Here is a 19916-nt window from a genome sequence, read left to right as displayed (position 1 = left end):
ACACACACACACACACACACACACACACACACACACGTATATATAGGCTATATAATCAGTCAGATCAGTCAGATTCCAACACAGCAAATATAATAATTGAAAAACAAAAGAAATTACATTATAAAAAAAAAAAAAGATGGTGAGCCCAATATTGTTTATTGCATCATAAAATGTGTGTATCATGACACCCCTTACTGTATATGTGTGTCTGTATATATAATGTATTTTTACCTAAATTTTACTGTAGTATATCATGTAAAATGGAAACATCCTTTGTGTTAGCTAGATGTACATTAATGAATGGACAACCGGAAAACACACAGCACACGCACACTTACCTTATACAGTGTCACTTGGTTTGAGGGGGAACCACATGCACATACTGAAATATTATGGTTGGAGATTCGCGTGCGCAAACCTCGGAAAGATAACACTCTTTCTTCCCGGTTTTAAAACATTTCTAAAACGCTGCAGAGCACCTCTCCCATAGCCCCATTTGTATTCGCTGGTTTCTCAGGTCACCCTGCTGGAAGGTCAAGGCCCTCTCTAATGCTCCACAAAGAGACATAGATTGATAATTAGGACCCAATAGCCTGCAGAATAGCCCCGCTAATGTGATTTATACCTATAGATTTTCTGTCAGATATGAAAAGTCATTGCTGAAATGGTTGAGGAGGGCCCATTATAAAGCACTTTGCTGGTTTTTACTGGTAACTTTGGGACAGCAGGCCGGTGTCTCTGAAGTGATGGCTACTGTATGGTCATTTTTCCCAGCAGGTTGGCTTAAGGTTAATTTGATAAGGCCAGTATTATACCACCGACGCGGCATTAAGAATTGAATTGTGAGTTTTTATTATTGATATTGTAACCTTTATCTTGACAGGCTGTGCTTAAAACATGCAGAGGAAAACATAAATGGGCCATAACTAGCGTGATTATCTGCATAGCTCGCTGTACCATGCAAAAGAAATGGCTATAGAATATTGAGTTAGTTGGCATGCTTTAAAAATAAAATTAAAAAACAAATAAAATCCTCAGTCCTCAAAATTCAATACAAAAACAAAGCAAGGTTTAAATGTTTTGCTTTTATGGTTATTTTTATATTTTCCTTTTTTATTTTTTAAAGGTCTCTTTTTTATTTATTTTTTACCATCTCCAAGTTCAAAGGCCCTTTCTGATAACAAATTCCGACAGAGAAAAATGTCCTTCCTGTGCATTGTGGGTGCGGGTGTGATTTGGCTTGCTGGAGGGCATTAGTAAATACGTTGTCCAGTGTTATTAATCACTATGACAACAGGACAAAAATGACCCTCTGCTTTTCATTTGCTTCTACTCTGGATAGAATTTCTCCACATAGAATTCAGTTGGGGTGTGTGTGTGTGTGTGTGTGTGTGTGTGTGTGTGTGTGTGCGTGTGTGCGTGTGTGCGTGTGTGCGTGTGTGCGTGCGTGCGTGCGTGCGTGCGTGCTGGTGGGGGGCTGTGTGTTTGTGTATATGCTTGTGAGTGTATGTGTTGTTCTTACCTTAAGTTTGCTCTAAGCCTGCAATGTTTATTGAACAATTACAACCTTTATGGTTAGACTTTATTATGATAACCTTGTTCCCATGAATAAAATGCCAATATAAAGTGATTTACAATTATAGTGTTAAAATCTCCTTACTAATTTGTTTTAAAAAGACAATGTAAAAATTCCAAAGTGTTAAAATTGTTTGCTACATATCATCGTATATTTGTATTATTTATTCTGTTGGCACAGTCTTTTGTAATGTTGTGTAGCGTACTAGTAAGTAATTACAATAATAGTACATATTGGCAATACTTTCCGCTTAGTTACTAGACTGTTACTCTGTTAATTAGGTAAGCTTAATGTAGCCTATTCAGGGTTCAGCCTTTCTGTACAATTTTAACAAACACACATTTGACAATGTTGTTATCTGTGAAATTTCCAGTTGATATTGTTCTCAAAGCAGGGTCCTAGAGGTGGTCCCCAGCTAAATTATTTCATGTATCATCAACTTTAACCCTATACAGTACTTCGGCTATTTAAGCTTGGCTATTTTAAAAAGGTTGTGGAAAAAAATCTTTTCGTTACCAAATACATACTGTACATTTGGGGGTCCTTGAACTGAAACAGTTTTAGAACCACTGGATTATAACACTGTGTTTGTGCCCTCTATCTAGTCCCACTGTGCCCAGTATGGACTCTAACAGTGTGTTTGTGCCCTCTATCTAGTCCCACCGTGCCCAGTATGGACTATAACACTGTGTTTGTGCCCTCTATCTAGTCCCACTGTGCCCAGTATGGACTATAACACTGTTTGTGCCCTCTATCTAGACCCACTGTGCCCAGTATGGACTCTAACAGTGTGTTTGTGCCCTCTATCTAGTCCCACTGTGCCCAGTATGGACTATAACACTGTGTTTGTGCCCTCTATCTAGTCCCACTGTGCCCAGTATGGACTATAACAGTGTGTTTGTGCTTCCCTCCATCCAGTCCCACTGTGCCCAGTATGCAGCAGAGAAACGTGACGAGGAGAAGATGTGCGACCACCTGATCCGAGCTGCCAAGTACCGGGATCATGTGACCGCTACGCAGCTCGTCCAGAAGATCATCAACATCCTCACCGACAAACATGGAGCCTGGGGGAACTCCTCTGCCAGGTATGAAACCAAGCACGCACTCACGCACACACAGTGGCTGCAGTCACAGAAAGCACTCTAGTGTGCAGAGTACTGACATCAGCTTCAGCTTGGTATTAAGTCATAACATGACACTCTATGCATGGTCTGACAAGGACTTTTTGTTCAAGTGGGATGTGAAAGACATTGTATAGTGTGTTGAAAAGGGATTCTGGTTTTCTAGTAAAGTCCCCACACACGCACGCAGTGTGTTGAATGCTTTATAATATGAGATTTGAGTCTAATGTTCCAATTTACCTAGGTAAATTGGATACCTTTCCCCCCCCTCCGGTGGTTCAGGCTGTTTTTACCAGTCATGTTACAATTAAGTGAAATATTATATAGAGCTGCCTTTAATCACACAGAGGATGCACCTGTTTTCTAAAATGGCCCCAGCAATGGTTTTAATCTCATAATATCACAGCCTTGCCCCCCCCCCCCCCCCCCCCCCCCACCATAACGCAACACAACCAATACTCCAGACTTTGATTGAATTAGCTCTCGCGCCGATGGAAATGTCAGCCGTGGGATGTGTGATCCATGGGCTCTGGCCAGAGATGAAAGCCATTTAAACAGCTCTGTGGCCATTAAGAGCGGTAGGAAACCCTATCCCCCGTGTTTGTTTCATCAAACAGGCGGCGCAGTCCGATGGAGCTGCTCCCTAATGATGTGTGTTTGTGCAGGTACTGTGTAATGGCGAGCAGGCGAGCCGGGGCGGGCGCTCTCGCCTCTCTGTGCTTGTTAGGCTCTGCCCAACTCTCCTGAGGCTCGTCTGGGGGTTGGTGGGTGGGTTGGGGGGGCTGTGTATCTCTCTGGGTCTCATTTTTCCTTCCTCTTGTTCTTATATTCTCTGCCTCTTGCTTTTTTTCTGTGATTTCCATCTCTCACCATCCTCTTGTCTCTCTCTCTCTCTCTCTCTCTCTCTCTCTCTCTCCTTCCGTCTTCCTTTTCTATTAGTCCGCCATGTGTTACTCAGACGAGGCCCTGCTGTTTGCTATGGAGATTGTGCTCTGCGCCTCCCCCAGCCTCCCTCTCTCTCTCTCTCTCTCTCTCTCTCCCTCTCTGACCCCCTGTTCCTTTTTTAATGCTGCCTCAGTATTGATGGAGGTTCTAATGGCTGTTGATGTGCGCGCAGAGCGGCTGGCACAGGTCCTGGGAGCGCTGAGCTCCTTTTAATAAATCACCATCAGTCCCGTGCCATTACATCGATATTTTGGTCAATTACCGCGAAGGTCAGGTGCTGTTTGCCACCATTGTTGCGCTGCAGGCGCCCATAGTATGGCACGGGGCGCGGTACGAAGGCTCAAACATCTAGGGTCTGGAACAGAAATACTACAGTATTGTATGAATAGTGAGAACTCTGTACCTATGATTCCGTGTACTTCCTATATGTTCCTTGACATCATCAAAAATGGACTGTGCATGACCATACACACACACACACACGTGCGGGCGTGTAACGCTACACAGGTTTGCGTGTTAATGCAATATCCCTGTAATTCAGAAGGGTAATAGAAGGGACACACTCACTGAGACGTGTATTGTATTTCTGTGTGACAGAAATACACACACATACTGTACACACACACACACACACACACACACACACACACACACACACACACACACACACACACACACACACACACACACGCGCTTTCCCTCTCGGCTGTGAAAATGTAATCCAGGAGCTCAAAGACAACATGCAGCCATGATTACGACCTTTTGTTCCCTAGGTGTAGAATGGGAGGCGGGCTGCTCAGCCTCCATAAAGGCGTATTCCCCAAAGTTTCCATTCAATAAAGGCTCCGAAAATGAAAATATTATTTTCTCACCGGCTGATGGGAATTGTTGTTTCCTCACGGCAGGCATCTAATATCTTGTGACACAGCGTGACCCGCCAGAATGCAATTTGTGTCTTAATATCCAGCTTACAGCAGCCCTGGCCCCACTAGGACAGAGGTGTTACTGTAGCTCAGTCTCTCTTCCATTTCCTCCACTTGCTTCTCTCTCTCTCTCCCTCCCTCCCTCCCTCTCTCTCTCTTTCCCTCTCTCTCTCTTCTCTGCCGCTCTTTGTTTTTCTCCTGCTCTTTCTCCCCTCTCTCCCCTTTGTTTCTCTCATCTGTCTCTTCTCTCTCCTTTCTCTCTCCCCATCTTGTACTAACTTGTCTCTCACTCCTGTCGTCTCTCTCACTCTTAAATGTTTTGTTTTGTTTCTCTCTCTCTCTCTCTCTCTCTCTCTCTCTCTCTCTCTCTCTCTCTCTCTCTCTCCCTCCCTCTCTCTCTTTCTCTCTCTCTCTCTCTCTCTCTCTCTCTCCCTCCTTTCAAGTCAAATCAGTTTTTCCCCACTCTCTACCTAAACAGACAAGTAGACAGACCGAGGAGGGACAGATGTATAGATAGACAGGCATAGGGACTTCATACAGATACTTGAGGCAAATTTCATACTTGTCAAACTGTTTGCAAATCAGTTGTTTTCCTTGCGGGATACAGTCTTAGGATGACATATAAATCTGTCTTCAGACAGACTGAGAGACAGACAGACAGACACAGGAACAGACTAGACAGAGAGACAGGACTCCTACTGTACCTGTCTTCATCCATAGATTTGTGTCTCAGTCCCTTGGAGACTCAGGTGTACAACGTGCCAGCCAGCCAGCTGTCTGAGTCTGGAAGAAGAAATGGCCGCGCCAGATTAAATGAATAGCCAGCAAAGATGCCCACAAATGGAACAACTGGCACATGTCACCCCCCCTTCCCCCCTCCCATGTCTCCCCCATCTCCAAGCACCCCCCTCCAATTGTATTTCTGCTCTGTGCGCGTGGGTCCACTGAGTATCCAGACTGCTGTTTATTTGGGTCAGGAGACAAATCATCTTTCATGTACCTGACACCCAGGAAGAGTAGATGGACCGAGAGAGAGGAGGAGAGATGGGGGCAGATGATGGAGAATGCCAACTCTCACTCTCCCGGGACACTGTTCTCCTTTCTCTCTATATCGCTCTCTCTATCTTTCTCGTTTCTTTCTTTCTTTCTTTCTTTCTTTCTTTCTTTCTTTCTTTCTTTCTTTCTTTCTTTCTTTACTGCTTTCTTGCTTTCTCCCTTTCTTGCTCTCTTTCTTTCTTTCTCTCGCTCTCTCCCCTTTCTGTTACTCTCCCTCATACTATACCGTTATCCATCAATTGCATTCTAATAGGCTGACTAATGTACCATAGCAATTCACTCTGGATCCGGTGTGTGTGTGTGTGTGTGTGTGTGTGTGTGTGTGTGTGTGTGTGTGTGTGTGTGTGTGTGTGTGTGTGTGTGTGTGTGTGTGTGTGTGTGTGTGTGTGTGTGTGTGTGTGTGTGTGTGTGTGTGTGTGTAACCGAGGGCAGAAGGTGTGATTTAGAAACGATGTCTATTTGAGACGGGTGGAGTCTGAGTTATACTCAGTTGCTTGTCAAAAGTAACCGATGTACAAGCTCACAATGCATTGCAGCATAACGCTTTGTGAGATCTGTTTTTTTGTGTGTTTTTTTTCAAGATTTGTTTTTTGGGCTTTTATGCCTTTATTGATAGGACAGTAGACTGACAGGAAATGGGGAGCGACACGCAGCAAAGGTCGTCGGGATCGGGACTCGAACCCGTGACACGCTGTCATGCATCAGAGCCTATGTGGTATGCGCCTGGACCAGTAGGCCAGCAGGCGCCACCAGGTCTGCTATTTTGAGTGCACAACATACTAGCAATACTATATATGAATCAGGCTTAAGGCTGTCCTGAAGCATCCCGTCTTGTGTCTTGCCTCAAACCTCTCATCTGATACGCTAAAGCCACGGCTCCTTCAGCTTCAAAATTCCAAAATAAAAGCTTGTGCATGTGTCTATTCAGCTTTTCAAAAGTCTCCCACTATCATTAATAAATCATACGGTATGGTACATTAAACATTTTGGGGAATACTTATGAATAATTAAGGAGCCATGTGTCTATGTGTTTGGTGTCATCCAATCACGTTCCTTTTCATTTGAACGTGATTGCATTTGAACGTGATTGGATTTGGTGTGTCTTGGCATTTTGTGTGTCTGCAAACCACGGATACAGGAATGTCAACGTTTCTGAAAAAAAAAAAGTTTCATGACGTAGGACCATGTTGACTCGTTGTCATGTGCAATTTTGAATTGGACTATTACTGATTTGCTGATTGGATTGGCGCTGACCACTGATCATCACACTGCATTAGTCGGGCACCTGCTTGGCTTACGCCTCACTCGGGCTCACCTCATGGGACTCAAACCAGCTTCAGTCCACCTGTGTGGTTGTTTTGAACGTGATCGGATGACTCTGAATACGAGGACACTTGGCTCATTTACTTCCCAGGCCCTCCTAGGAAAAATCCCTCAACTCAGTCAAATCCGTTTTGACCGTTTTAATTTCTGATATTTATCCTGTGTTGATGATGAGGATGATTATCAAGATATTAGTGTTATCTGAGTTTATCTTTAGTTGGCTTCAGGCTTGGCTACTCTGTTCCAACAAACACTTGTACAAGTATGTATTGTAGGTACATACTGTAGACTTCCAAGCTAAAATTAATAAAAACTATTTTAAACAGTCATACGTATATTCCAGTGATTGAGCAGCATTATGGTTTGATTTTAAGCATTTATTGGTTGTATTTTCTCTAGATCATTCATCTATCATAGGATTCATCTATCAGTATAGCATGTTTGAATATTTGTAAGCATTTGTAATATTTTGTAAATGTGTATTTCCGGGTAGTCTATGGACGTTTTCACAATACAAAAAGTGTTCCGAACATTTGCTATGTCTAGTTTGTTAACCTGCGGATATTTATAACAGAATAATATATTCTTATGGTCAATAACAATATATCATAAGTGTCTGGTCCTCCAGAAATAAGTTTAATGAATAATACTGCTTCAATACAACGTTGGCAGCGTTAACTAACCGTAAATACGTTTTTGGTTGTGTGATGTCATGATGATTCGGTATATAGGAGACCAGCCATAAGAGTACCTCGTAACACATGAGTATCTATAATGGCAAAATGGCAAAAATCATCATCAGCCCATTTTTGTAATATTGAGTCACGCAGCATAATACTACTCGGTACAAGATGGTTTGGGTGAAGGGGTATTTCTCTGTCTTAACCCTTGCACTGGGTGATGCTGTCATCATAACGTCATAGTGACACACACACACACACACACACACACACACACACACACACACACGTACACACCAGGGAGCCAGTTGTCCGGATTTAAAATGAACACGGAACTGAAAGTTCCTGTGATTGGCTGCTAGTTGCGCTGTTCTGGTACCAGAAGCAACATGTTCTCCATAGGATTCCATTCATTTCCCCCTAACTTTTACATTTGATTTTCTTACCTTAATAAACATTGTCAGTTGTCATAAAGACTTTATGGTTCCTGTCGCTAGTTTAAAGCCTCGTTTCAATCACCATGATATGCGTTTTGTGAAAATATGGTCCAATTTATGTTATAATTGATGTTAAAGCCGGGTATGCTATAGGAGGGACTTGTGATCATAGGCTTGTGATGATTCTTCTTTGTGTGCTTTATTTACGGCAAGCTCAACACCACATTCTCCCAAGTATCCCTGCTGTTGCACATGACCGTTGGCAGCCAATAGCATTCGAGATGGTACTATTTCTACCAATGAAAGTTTATTTCTACAATGATGGCGGCACCTTTACCCCAAAAAAAAGCATTTTCACAGCATAGACCAATGGCTTCCCACTGTCCATATTTTTTACAGTCTATGGTACACACGCCACACACTCTAAACTAGGGATCGACCGATTATCGAAAAGTGGCGATAATCGAAGTCGATATTCATAACATTTATTAATATCGCAAAATATCGATATCGAAAAAAAAAAGTAGATTTTTTTTCGATATATTTATTTTATTATTTATTTATTTTTTGCATCTTGGTTACCGATTTTCACCGATTTCCTGTTTGCGGAATACGTTTTTAACGCTATTCTAGTATGTGGCGACTAGATGTGAGCCTCTAGACATTTAGGATGGGAAAAATATATGAATTAATTAACCACTATTTCAAATTGGGGGATACATTTTTTTCTTTTTTTCTTTTTTTACTTAAAATGCATATCGGTTCATAATATCGGTTATCGGCCTCTTTGATCGTGACTTATCGATATCGAATTGGAACATAAAAATCCCATATCGGTCGACCCCTAAACCTCCTCTGTTAACCGCCTCCTACTGCCTCGTGCCACTACCACCTTCCCAGCACCCCGTCTTCACCACCTCGTGCACCTCTCACCTCCTGCTTCCATCCTCTGTATTATACCCACCACCTCCTGGTCTCACCTCCTCCCTCCCTCCCTCCCTCCCTGCTATAAGCAGCTCATTTTCCGCTGCAGCCTCCGCTGTGTTCTAATGGACGCCCCGAGGCTGGAGGCTCCCTCAGCCGAGGGGACATCCATCTTTGTGTGTGTCACGCTCTCGAGCCCCGGCAAAAAATCTTTGTGATGCGCACTCCAATTTTTCCTCAGTAAATCAAATCTTCCCCCCGTGCCTTCAGAAAGATGAATGCTCCAGAGGTTGCAGTGTTATAGAGAAAATCAATGCCGGCAAAATTGAAACAGTATGCCCCTGCATCGATCGGCCACCGCCCGATCGAAACCCAACAGCTTTGTAACTGTTTCGGCCGGACAGTCAGCTGACCTGTAATGGACAAACTATCGATATTAGCGTTACTATTTTATCTTGTAGTACGTCTTTTTTTTGCGCTGCTGAGGAAAAAGGGGGATCCTGAATTGCAGGTGGAGATTCATATTAAGCCGGAAAAGGGATTTCCCCGTTCTTATGTCCTACACACTGAAGAAATAACTTTACCAGACCTTCTGCCCACATTATATTGGACAACATAAAATGTTCATTTGTTATTGCAAAGACGCTCACTGTGTCTAAAAGAAATCTACCATTAGAATTTACCACCAAGAATTCTGTGTGTCTAACACCTGCTTTATCTTTCCTATTTCATGTTTTAAGGTGGAATTTGCAACAGTTTTATGTGATAAAGTGTGAATTCACTGTTATGTTTTGTTACTGGGTAGGAATGGCTATAACTACATATTTCTAAAGCTAGATTCCCTGTTTTTATGCAGGTCAGTGCCTCATTAGTTTTGGCTACGAATAGTAGACCGTTTCAGTACATAATCTGTTCAATGGATTAATTAACTGACTGTAATGACATGGCATAGACTGTACTGTAGCATACTGTAGCAGTTCTCTCAGAGTGAACCATCTCGACTTGCGTGCATTCACCCCTCACTTAAATCACAATTATGATCCCTAACACTTTGCCTAATACCTAATGCGTGTGCTAAAGCCAAGGTCTGCAAAGTGTCTGTGGGTTTCTTTATGTACATTCTGTGGACAACGTTGTACATTACAGCTGTGCTGGTACCGTGCAAGCAGGGCTAAGAGAGAGGAAACTGGAACTCTGCTGTGTCAATGGAGATCCTAACCATAGGAAACAAGAGCGTGACTGTTTAGAATACCTGTGCCTGTCGGAAACTCACCGCACGAGAGAGACAGGAAGACTGAGAGACAGAGGTACAGAGATGGAGATAAAAATGGGAAGAACAGGAGAGAGAGAAACAGAGAGAGAGAGATGGAGAGCTTAAGTGATTGAGAATCCAACAGAAAGAAATGAAGGGAAGATTTTCCACCCACATTCTCTCCTCTTATGCTGTGCTACAAAGCCATGGTGCAGTGACTGTTTGGTGTGTTTTTAAAGGTCAACTGTCATGAGTAGGGTTCGTTTTTGACATTACCAGAAATGCCACTAAACAACAACACTACTCCTCCTGTACCAACAATACTTTTGGCATTGCAAGATATATAATTTGAAGACAAATGTATACCTCTGAATGTTGCTAAACAGCACACTGCATTTCTGCACCAACTAAACACAGAATACACTTTTCTGTGTTCCACTGCTCTGTTGTTATTGAAGCTCACAGATGAGTAATTGTGCATAGCTGTGTGTACAAGGTTTCAGAGCGCATCTCAAGTGTTTGTTTGTGGGATGTAAAACTGTGCAGGCTTATCTGACCATCAGATCACCCTTTTGTTGCATTTGGGATAAACACTGTGCTTAGATCCCCAGCACTGTTAGCTAAGTTTTGTACTGTGTACTTTGGATATTGCATTGGAAAATGGTTTATTTCTACACGCTGATGAGATTGATAGATCTAATTAGTCCCATCATAAAATTGGATTGTGAAGGGATGGGAAATTTGAGTGGTTGTTTCTGCTAAGCCTATAGAGATTCACATGAGGGGAAATTCTGTTTGTCACAGGAGAGTTTGGAGTTGATGGTTTGTTGACATTCTAATGGAGATAAACTATTAGATTAGATTGTGTTTATACTCAAACAAACAAACAAAAAAATACCAGTAGGTGCTGCTTGCACGGCCACATATTTCCCTTGGTGCTGTGACTGAAAACAAGAAGGGGGAAAAAGAGGCTGGCATGCTCAGGTTGAGCTGAATCTTGAGCAATCTTTGAAAACGGTCTCCCTCCCCCATAGATTGTTATTTTGTCATATACTGTACATTCCTAACTAGTAATGTTTTTTTTTGTGTTTGCTTATAAATACTTGTGTCCCTGAGCTGCAGCAGCTGTGGACTGAGACCCACGGCTTCCGTCTCCTCCAACGGGAACAGAGGACCCCGTCCTTCAGACCAGATCTTAATCGGACTACTTCAAAACCAATTAAGCCGGAGGGACTTGAGCTGCGGTCATTCATCTGCCTGGATACAGTCATAAACATTGTAGCATAAACAGGCGCTCCAGAGAAAGACAAGTCATCGATTATGCTCGTCTTCCAAAGCGAGGTTCTCGGTATCGCACAGAGGGATCTCACTGCTCTGACCCAGAAGTCCTCAAACCAGTTTGAAGACCAAAAAAAGGAAAATATGAAAACGTCCTGACTCATTAATCACACATGGTGACATGCGTCGGGGACAGAGAAGTTGTGACACGCCGAGAGAAGAAGAAGAAAAAGGATGCTGGTCTAAATCTCTGGGGAGCGTGTGGCGGCTTGACGGACGAGCATTCCACACGTTATATAAAATGATGTGTGTCTGTGAGGGGGGGCCCTACCGTGCAGAGGCCCGGCTCATGGATATGAATTAGAATATGGCCTTAATGATAACATTTACCTCTACTGTATATACAGTACAGTGGCCGGGGTTGTAAGGAATAGTAACAACGTGTCACAGCAGAACATATTAACGGCTGATGGTGTCCATATGTTAGCATTGCATGTCTAACGGTTACACTGCAGGCTGCACTTCCCTTAGCCCATTGGCTTAAGGAGAAAGGACGGAGACATTTAAAGAGGTTTTCGTTCAGGTGAATGTGATATGCATCACCATCTTCAGATTATATTCCATTCTTTATGTTCTATTCTCTCTAATCTATTACAGGTACATTCTGTTCTGTTACAATTTGTTCTATTCTGTTCAATTATAGTCTGATAATCTAGTCGTTCACTGATCTTTGGTACTTGTATTGTTCCTGTATAATTGTTGTCTCTTGTTGACTCGTGTGTTCTGCTCCATTGTCTTCTGTTGTATTTAGTATGTGCTGGTGTACATCCACGTATAGTGTCGCCACAGTGATAAGTGACTATAATTTGTCTCTTAACAGGGAGATGAGAGCTGACAGAGTGTTGAGTGAAACCCACTTATCTGCCCCTCTCGGAACCTCTTCTTTTGTCTTTGCACACAGTTCCTATTACCCTCTTCTTCTCTCCTCTCCTCTCCTTCCCGCTCCTCTCCTCGTCTATCCTCTCCTCTCCTCTCCTGCTCATCCATGTAATGGAATCCTTGTTATATTGTGTGAGAGGAGGCGCTCCACAAAGACCAATTACCCCATCCTGCCTCACTGCTCCCAGCTCCCTGCTCCCCGCTCCGCTGTGTAGCAACTCTCAGATTTATGAGTTTCATATACCCTTAAGAAAGTATATGGCCTTGGTGGTGCAAGGTCACGATAAAAAGGTGCTGATCAATATCTGAATGAAAAGCCATTTGGGAAGTTTAAGGGCCTCTCTCTCTCTCTCTCTCTCTCTCTCTCTCTCTCTCTCTCTCTCTCTCTCTCTCTCTCTCTCTCTCTCTCTCTCTCTCTGGGTGTAATATCTGCGCGGTATCGATTGTGAGGGGCCAGTAGTTAGTCAAAGGCTATCTCCTTTGACTAACCCCTTTGCGGTGTGTCAGCCCCCACCGCTGCCACCGGCCACCTCCACCTCTTCCCCTTGATAGATTGGTATGCTTCCAGCCACTGTAATTACACCGTGGGACCAGCCGGTCATTTATTTTGCCACTTTCACCATTTGCCAAAAAAATCGCCTTTATCTGTGGAATCCAGCACTTTTCTTGTGCAGTGAAAGCAGAAAAAAGGGGGCACATAAAATATCGGTGTCTCCTGTGAAGAGGAGGGGTGGGGGGGGGGGGGGGGGAGGAGGAGGATCATCCTTTACATGGTGGACCTTCAGTTTTTATACTGGCAGTAGTAGATCCTCTTGGTATCCTCCTCCACTCTGTCGCAGGGTGAAGTTCACTTCCACTCTTAAAGGACAACATTGGTTTTCTACAACAAGGGTTCATATTTTAGATTGTAATTAGAGAAAAGAAAAGATGAGTGTTAAAATGTTTTCTATACTGCTTTCTATTGTTTTAGCAATTTTAGTATTTTGATTGCAGAGGGTGGGGGCATGCGTACAAGTGGCTAAATATGACACTATAAGCCGGCAATTTCTTTGTTACTTTTTACGCCGGCACCTATAAGTCACATCTGCCCATGAAAGATTACGGTGCATCTTGGAAATGGGCTTATTGTGTCTAAAAATACATAATATTTAGCCACTTGCATGCATGCCCCCAACCTGGGGCAGGCATGCAAATCAAAATCGTTAAAATCACTAAAACAAGAAAGAACTAAATGAAAACATTTTAACACTCATCTTTTCTTTTCTCTAATGACTATCTATGAACCCTTGTTGTAAAAAAAACAAAGTTGACCTTTAAAGAACAAGGGATTTTTAGTGCCAAAGCAAACTGTGAAAAATACTTAAGTTTATTATTCTCTTTCGCTCTCTATCTCTCTCTCTCTATCTCTCTCTCTGTGTGTGTGTGTGTGTGTGTGTGTGTGTGTGTGTGTGTGTGTGTGTGTGTGTGTGTGTGTGTGTGTGTGTGTGTGTGTGTGTGTGTGTGTGTGTGTGTGTGTGTGTGTGTGTGTGTGTGTGTGTGTGTGTGTCGGAAAAGTAACAGAACTGATAGCCACTCTCATGACTCGATGCTAATTGAGTGAATTAATTGCAATATTGTTAATTTCTCTCACTCAGTGCTTCTTTTTCAGGCTGTGTAATTATACTGCTGTTACCCTCTGTCACACAACTGTACAGATGCACAGACATGGAGCAAAGAATCACTTTGAAATTCCTGGTTAAAGGAGTACTTCACCCCCAAAATATTTTTTTTCTTTCTATTGATTACTCTCGCCATGGAGACATGAGTTAATTAATATTGAACTCAATATTGTATGCATCACAAACCAAAGTTCCACCTTGTGCTGCAGGCGTCCAAAGCCGAAGCACGCCGTTCCTCGTTGACAGTAATGTTCATCTATCAACTTAGCATAGAATAGCATTCTTGATTGAATGCTCTTTTCTCATCATCTTTATGAACAACTAAGGCTATGGGTATGTGATAAACAAATTATCTACTGGCATGCATCATTGCCCTCATATCGAACCTTGGATACGGCATGTCCTCGGGCAGATTTTGTTTTATTTCTTTTTTTGTTGTTGAAAAAAAACATATTACCTCAAAGCAATGGAGACGGAAGAAAAATATAGTGTTTTAGAAGTGAAGTTATTAAGATAATATAAATTACCACAAGAAATGTTATTCTATACACTACATGCAATCTAGTTATGCAGGCATTTCTTATGTGTATCTGTTTAATACATTCTCATACATACTGTACAACACCTTGGTTTGGTGAAATACTACACTTTACATGATGATACACACACACACACACACACACACACACACACACACACACACATACACATACACATACACACACACACACACAAACACAGTGCCATAAGTGCTGTATAATGGGCAGGACTGTATGATTGAGAGAGGGGAGGAGGGGCTCATGAATAGCAGACAGCCTTGCTAGATGAGCTTGTCAGCCCTTCCGGCCCAAGTGCAACACACACAAGCACACGCAATACACACACACACACACGCACACGCACACACACGCAATACACACACCAGTACACTAACACACAAGAGAAACACAACAGTACAGTAACACACAACAGTACACTTAAATGCCGGATGAGGAAGTGAGGAAGGATGAGTTTTTTTCTATTATTGTTAATGGAACCATTTGGAAATGTTAAATCCTAACATGGAAAACACCTGACGGTCTGTCTTGGTACTTGAGGATAAGTAAACCTAATGGACTTTTGACATACTTTACCATTAGGTTCTCAAAATTAAGCAGTTTATGGATTCTGCAACATGGATTCTGACAAAGTTACACCTATTAAGAGCTACAATCTATTTAAGTTTGTTTCTCTGGGGGATGTAAACAGATCTCCACCAAATGACGTAACTTCCCTTGAACGCGGAACTTCCGCCAAATTCGAGCACTTCCGTTTATGCAAAGCACAGTGCAGGTTGCGCCCAGGGTGCTTAAACCATGAGCTACACATAAAAATGTCCTAAATAGTTTCACACTATATGTTTGAAAAGCTGTCCTTCCAGAGGAAATTAACTTCAACTTCAGTTACCAGCACAGGATCCACACAAGATGTTTTTCTGACAGGTTATTGATGGTTTCAGACTAGTGTAATGAATGTGAACTTTCACACTTCGTAATCTCACCTGACCTTGATCCTCGCTGCCCCATGGTTTCTTTTTGGGGGGTTCTCGTTGAGCTTGGCGTACCAGTTTAGATTTGTCAAGCTATTCAAGATCAAGTCTGAAAGGTAGAGGTCAGAGGATTATTAGAATAGGGACAGTAATGGCAGAATTATGCAACCCCCGATTCCTGCAGATGCCCTCATTATCAACCGGTACCAGTGATAGATGGCCTTAAATGCATGTTGTCAAAATCACTGGAAAAATGTGACTGTTCATCAGAAATACAAATGGCACCATTTCAAAGCTGTAAGCACTTCTATATATACACTGTACTATGTGTTATGCATTTGGTGTATAGAGGGCAGTTTCATTAGGCAAACATTGATTTGTTTTATTTTATGAGACCCACTGATATCAGTCTACACTCAAAGAGTGGATTCTTAGCTTTCTAGCCATTTGAATACAATTTTGTACTGATTCTCAATATTTGGCCTGTGAAATTGAGTATACATTCTGAAACATTATTGATTGATTCTGGAAATGGTTTACATTCAGTTTTTATTATGGTTTAGGTTGTATTTGGTATTACTGCACAACTATTCAGTTTACATGGTCAATATTTACCACCTCACCTACCACAATGCTTTTCCTTTAGCCTCTTATGGAAGCGGAGAATAATTGGCTTGTCATTTCCCAGGGCCCCTTTGTTGGTGAATTTACGCGGAGTTTAATTGCTGCTAATTGGGAGCTGCACACAGCTAAGCTGGCTGGTAATTAGACCCGCCATTTGCATTTCTTCATCCGGGTTCCTCTGCTGCAATTGGAAGAGTCTGAAGCCTTTCACCTCATACCCCCCACCCCCACCCGCCTCTGGGAGCTTTTTGATCCCCACAAGCCAGCACTGTTGGAGGAACACAGTATCACATGCATCCTCATTTTGATACATGCTCTGAGAAATTGGAGTTAATTGGGAGGAGTGCTGTGTAGGTGCCTGTGTGTCATCTTGGGGGTTGAAAGTATGAGTTTTGTTGTGTGTGATGAGTAAACGCTATAACAGAGATGGTGAGGCCGTCGGGAGCTTGAATGCCTACCAGACAAGCTCTGGTTATTGGTCATGCATGAATGTGTTCATTACACAGCTCTATACTGTAGCTTCTGTGTAGTGTAGTGTAGTTCCTCCCATAGTGTTGGAATATGCATTTCTTACCTGATGTCTAGGATCATATATAGCTAATCATCATAGGATATATATATATATATATATATATATATATATATATATATATATATATATATATATATATATATACTGTACATATACAGGTTTTTGCATATGGCACATTTTCAATGTTTCTTTTTCATCACAGACCTGATCCAGAAAGGGTTGTTTGTCACCATTTGATATCTACATGTAGATTAAAAATAGACAAATTAAATGCCTTGATCCCATCATTAATAAAAAAAAAGATGGGCAAAAATTACATGAGGGAAGTCATTTAAGGACACAAGATGGAAACATTTGCCTGCTCCATGACCCTACCATTACCTTGACTAAGACTCATAAACAACGCGCGCTGTGGCGAATTAACATATATACATGTAGTTCCTGCACACGTCATTTGACCAGAAGAGGAAGAAGCATTAGTGCGCTCATAGAACGTCACTTTGGCGGGACTTAATCACGCCAAACGATTTCAGTGGGATAAGGCACTCGATCCAGTTTCCATTTTAATTTGAGTCCTGAAGGTGCCAGGGAGGCGATCACTGCCACTGCTGTTTGACAAAGAGCCGGCTCTCAAACCAGCGGGGTCCTCAACATGACAAATCCTCAATCTGTCCCTGCTCTCTCTCTCCCGCTTTCCTCCTAAACACATGGTTTATGCAAATCAAAGCAAAATGATCGTCTGGGATCATGGCAATGTTTGAGCAATTTGAGGGCTTCCTCTATTCATGGTTGTGTGTATGGGGGGGGGGGGGCTGGCCTTAATGAAAAAAAAAAGCAAAGAGAGAAATGTTTTTGCATATGCAATCGCAGTCGACTGTACCTGAATTAATCCAACTGAGAGGTTATAAATGACTGTTTGTCCACTCCAAGTGTCCCTCCAAGTGATGTATGAAAGCATGTCCTGCTCGCTATGATAAAGGCCAAATTGTATGATTTGCATAATCTCAAACCTTTTGAAAATGAACCCCCAGCAAAGTGTAATATTTTCCGCTACCATTTACTTAAAATGTCCTAAAAATATACCTTCCAACTGCAGCAGCTTCAAAATATTTTCTTGTTTTCTTTTTTATCAAAAGAGATAAAGATATTTTCATCATATTTCATAGTCTTCTAAATTGTGGGACATGGGTGGGGAAAAACGGATCTAAAAATAAGCCTTGGAGAGTCTTAAGAGGAGGCTGTGAGATGCATCCGCATCACGCGGACCCGGCGTCCCCTTGGATCTTGATGGATGGTAATCATTTGTCCTTGTCAGAAAAAGAACAATCGTGCCATTGAAAGCGGAGTGCTATCAAAGTTTCAGGGCCTCGTCGGAGAGAATCTATTAACATGTTTTAACTGGCCGTGTGATGAGGTCCTGTCGCGTGATAAAACATATTGGCCCTCGTGTGTGAGTGCGTAGACGCCCCCCGCCCCACCACCACACTTTTCCTTGTTACCGTGATGAATGGAGGTTCATGCGATTGTGTTCTCCTCTGGCTTTAGGTGTTTGTTTTATAGCAGGGGTCTTCCAACGTTTTCAGGCCAAGGACCCCTTAGCTGAGAGAGAGATGAAGCAGGGACCCCCTCTACATATTGTATAAATGTGTGATGGACATTTTCATCGATTTCATTGATAGATTCATAGACTTGTTTGACAGCACTGTCAGCAGTCTATGTTGGATTCATGTTAATGTGTATTTTCAGACCTTAACCTATTACACAAAACCTGTTTGTAGATCTACTATTTTTGTCTAAAGTTCTCCTTGGAATAGGGATAAGAGGGTTCAAGTTGTTCATTTAAAAGAATTATCATATCGCACAAGGATTTGGTGGCCCCCCTGTACTAACTGTAAGGGGGGGTCCCGGAACCCCTGTTGAAGACCCCTGTTTTATAGTGATAGTAATTTTTCACTGGCTAACATACAATCTCTTAAGGGGAACACACAGCGGCTGCGGATGGCGCGCGGACATTACCACCGTGCGGCAACACCTGGAAAATGGAACAGTTGCGTATCGGAGCGGCGGGTGAGGCACGTGAACATGTGTCCACAGTAGAGGATGACATTTTATTCCCGGTCCCGTGGGTCCCGCGGGATTCCCGTGGGACAGGAGTCAAATTTGTATTAATGCCAGGATCGGGATGGGACAGGATTGAAAATCAACAGGAGTGGGCAGGAGCGGGAATCATCCCAGACCAGTTCATCAAATCGCAGAAATAAATTGCACAGGAAAGTGAGGTCTTTGAACTGCGAACATTATAAGATTATACATTATATAATAATAAACATGATATCAAATATAATATGGATCAAAATAGAAAAACATCTGCGCGATTTTATTTTTTTATATTTTTTTCGGGAGCGGGATGTGAACGGGAGTGATTTTGACCAGGAGCGGGATGGGACCAGGAGTCATTTTACAGGAGTGGGACAGGATGGGATTTTTTTTCCCACTCTAGCCCAGGATTGGGATTGGACAGGATTTTTTCTGCGGGAGTGGGACGGGACAGGAGTGAAAATTCATCAAAATGTCATCCTCCACAGCTGGTGTGTGTTCCCTTTTTAGATAATAATCAATATCAGTTGACATGTTTTCATTGACTTAAAACCACTTGTTATGTTCAGGTAATGGGATTTCAGTGGTTCGCTGTCATATAGTGATGTTATTTACAGTACACAGGCTCTTAAATGACCAAATACCACAAATAAGACCTTATGATGTACTATTGATGAATTTGGAGTATATCGCCATTGTTGATGTTTATTTCATAGGGCCACATCTTAAAACTAATTGCCATCCAAGTTGTTTATTATAAATAAACATTCTATAAATGGACAGTATGTGTTTATATAATCCTAATCCTCAGCATTATATAAAATATATGCATTACTTTAATATATGCTTTTACAGTAATACATACAAGTAAGATGCCCTAAGGGCGAGAAGCCACCTCGCCCGCACATGGGCACGTGCACGGATCCGCCTGGGTGACAGCAGACTGCTGGGCGAGCACTGGCGTTTTGGAATGGGATCAACTTTCCCTCTGCGTCCTAAAATAAATATTGGCACTTTGGCTAC

General features: G+C 42.3%; 1 protein-coding gene across 5 annotated transcripts in view; it reads left to right on the top strand.

Moving 5' to 3' along the window:
• The window catches only part of lrba (LPS-responsive vesicle trafficking, beach and anchor containing), a 359744-nt gene that overhangs the window by 180483 nt on the left and 159345 nt on the right, over window positions 1-19916 (top strand). For all 5 annotated transcript variants that reach the window (XM_080722061.1, XM_080722063.1, XM_080722062.1 and 2 more), the window contains exon 36: window positions 2495-2661. In XM_080722061.1, coding sequence (XP_080578187.1) covers window positions 2495-2661 — 167 coding nt within the window. The remainder of the gene's footprint in view (window positions 1-2494; window positions 2662-19916) is intronic.

This window comes from Nannobrachium achirus (genome assembly GCF_963921795.1).
Source record: "Nannobrachium achirus genome assembly, chromosome: 3".
Lineage (NCBI taxonomy): Eukaryota > Metazoa > Chordata > Actinopteri > Myctophiformes > Myctophidae > Nannobrachium > Nannobrachium achirus.
Note: the sequence above shows the minus strand (reverse complement) of the source record. Positions and strands in the feature narration are given on the sequence as shown.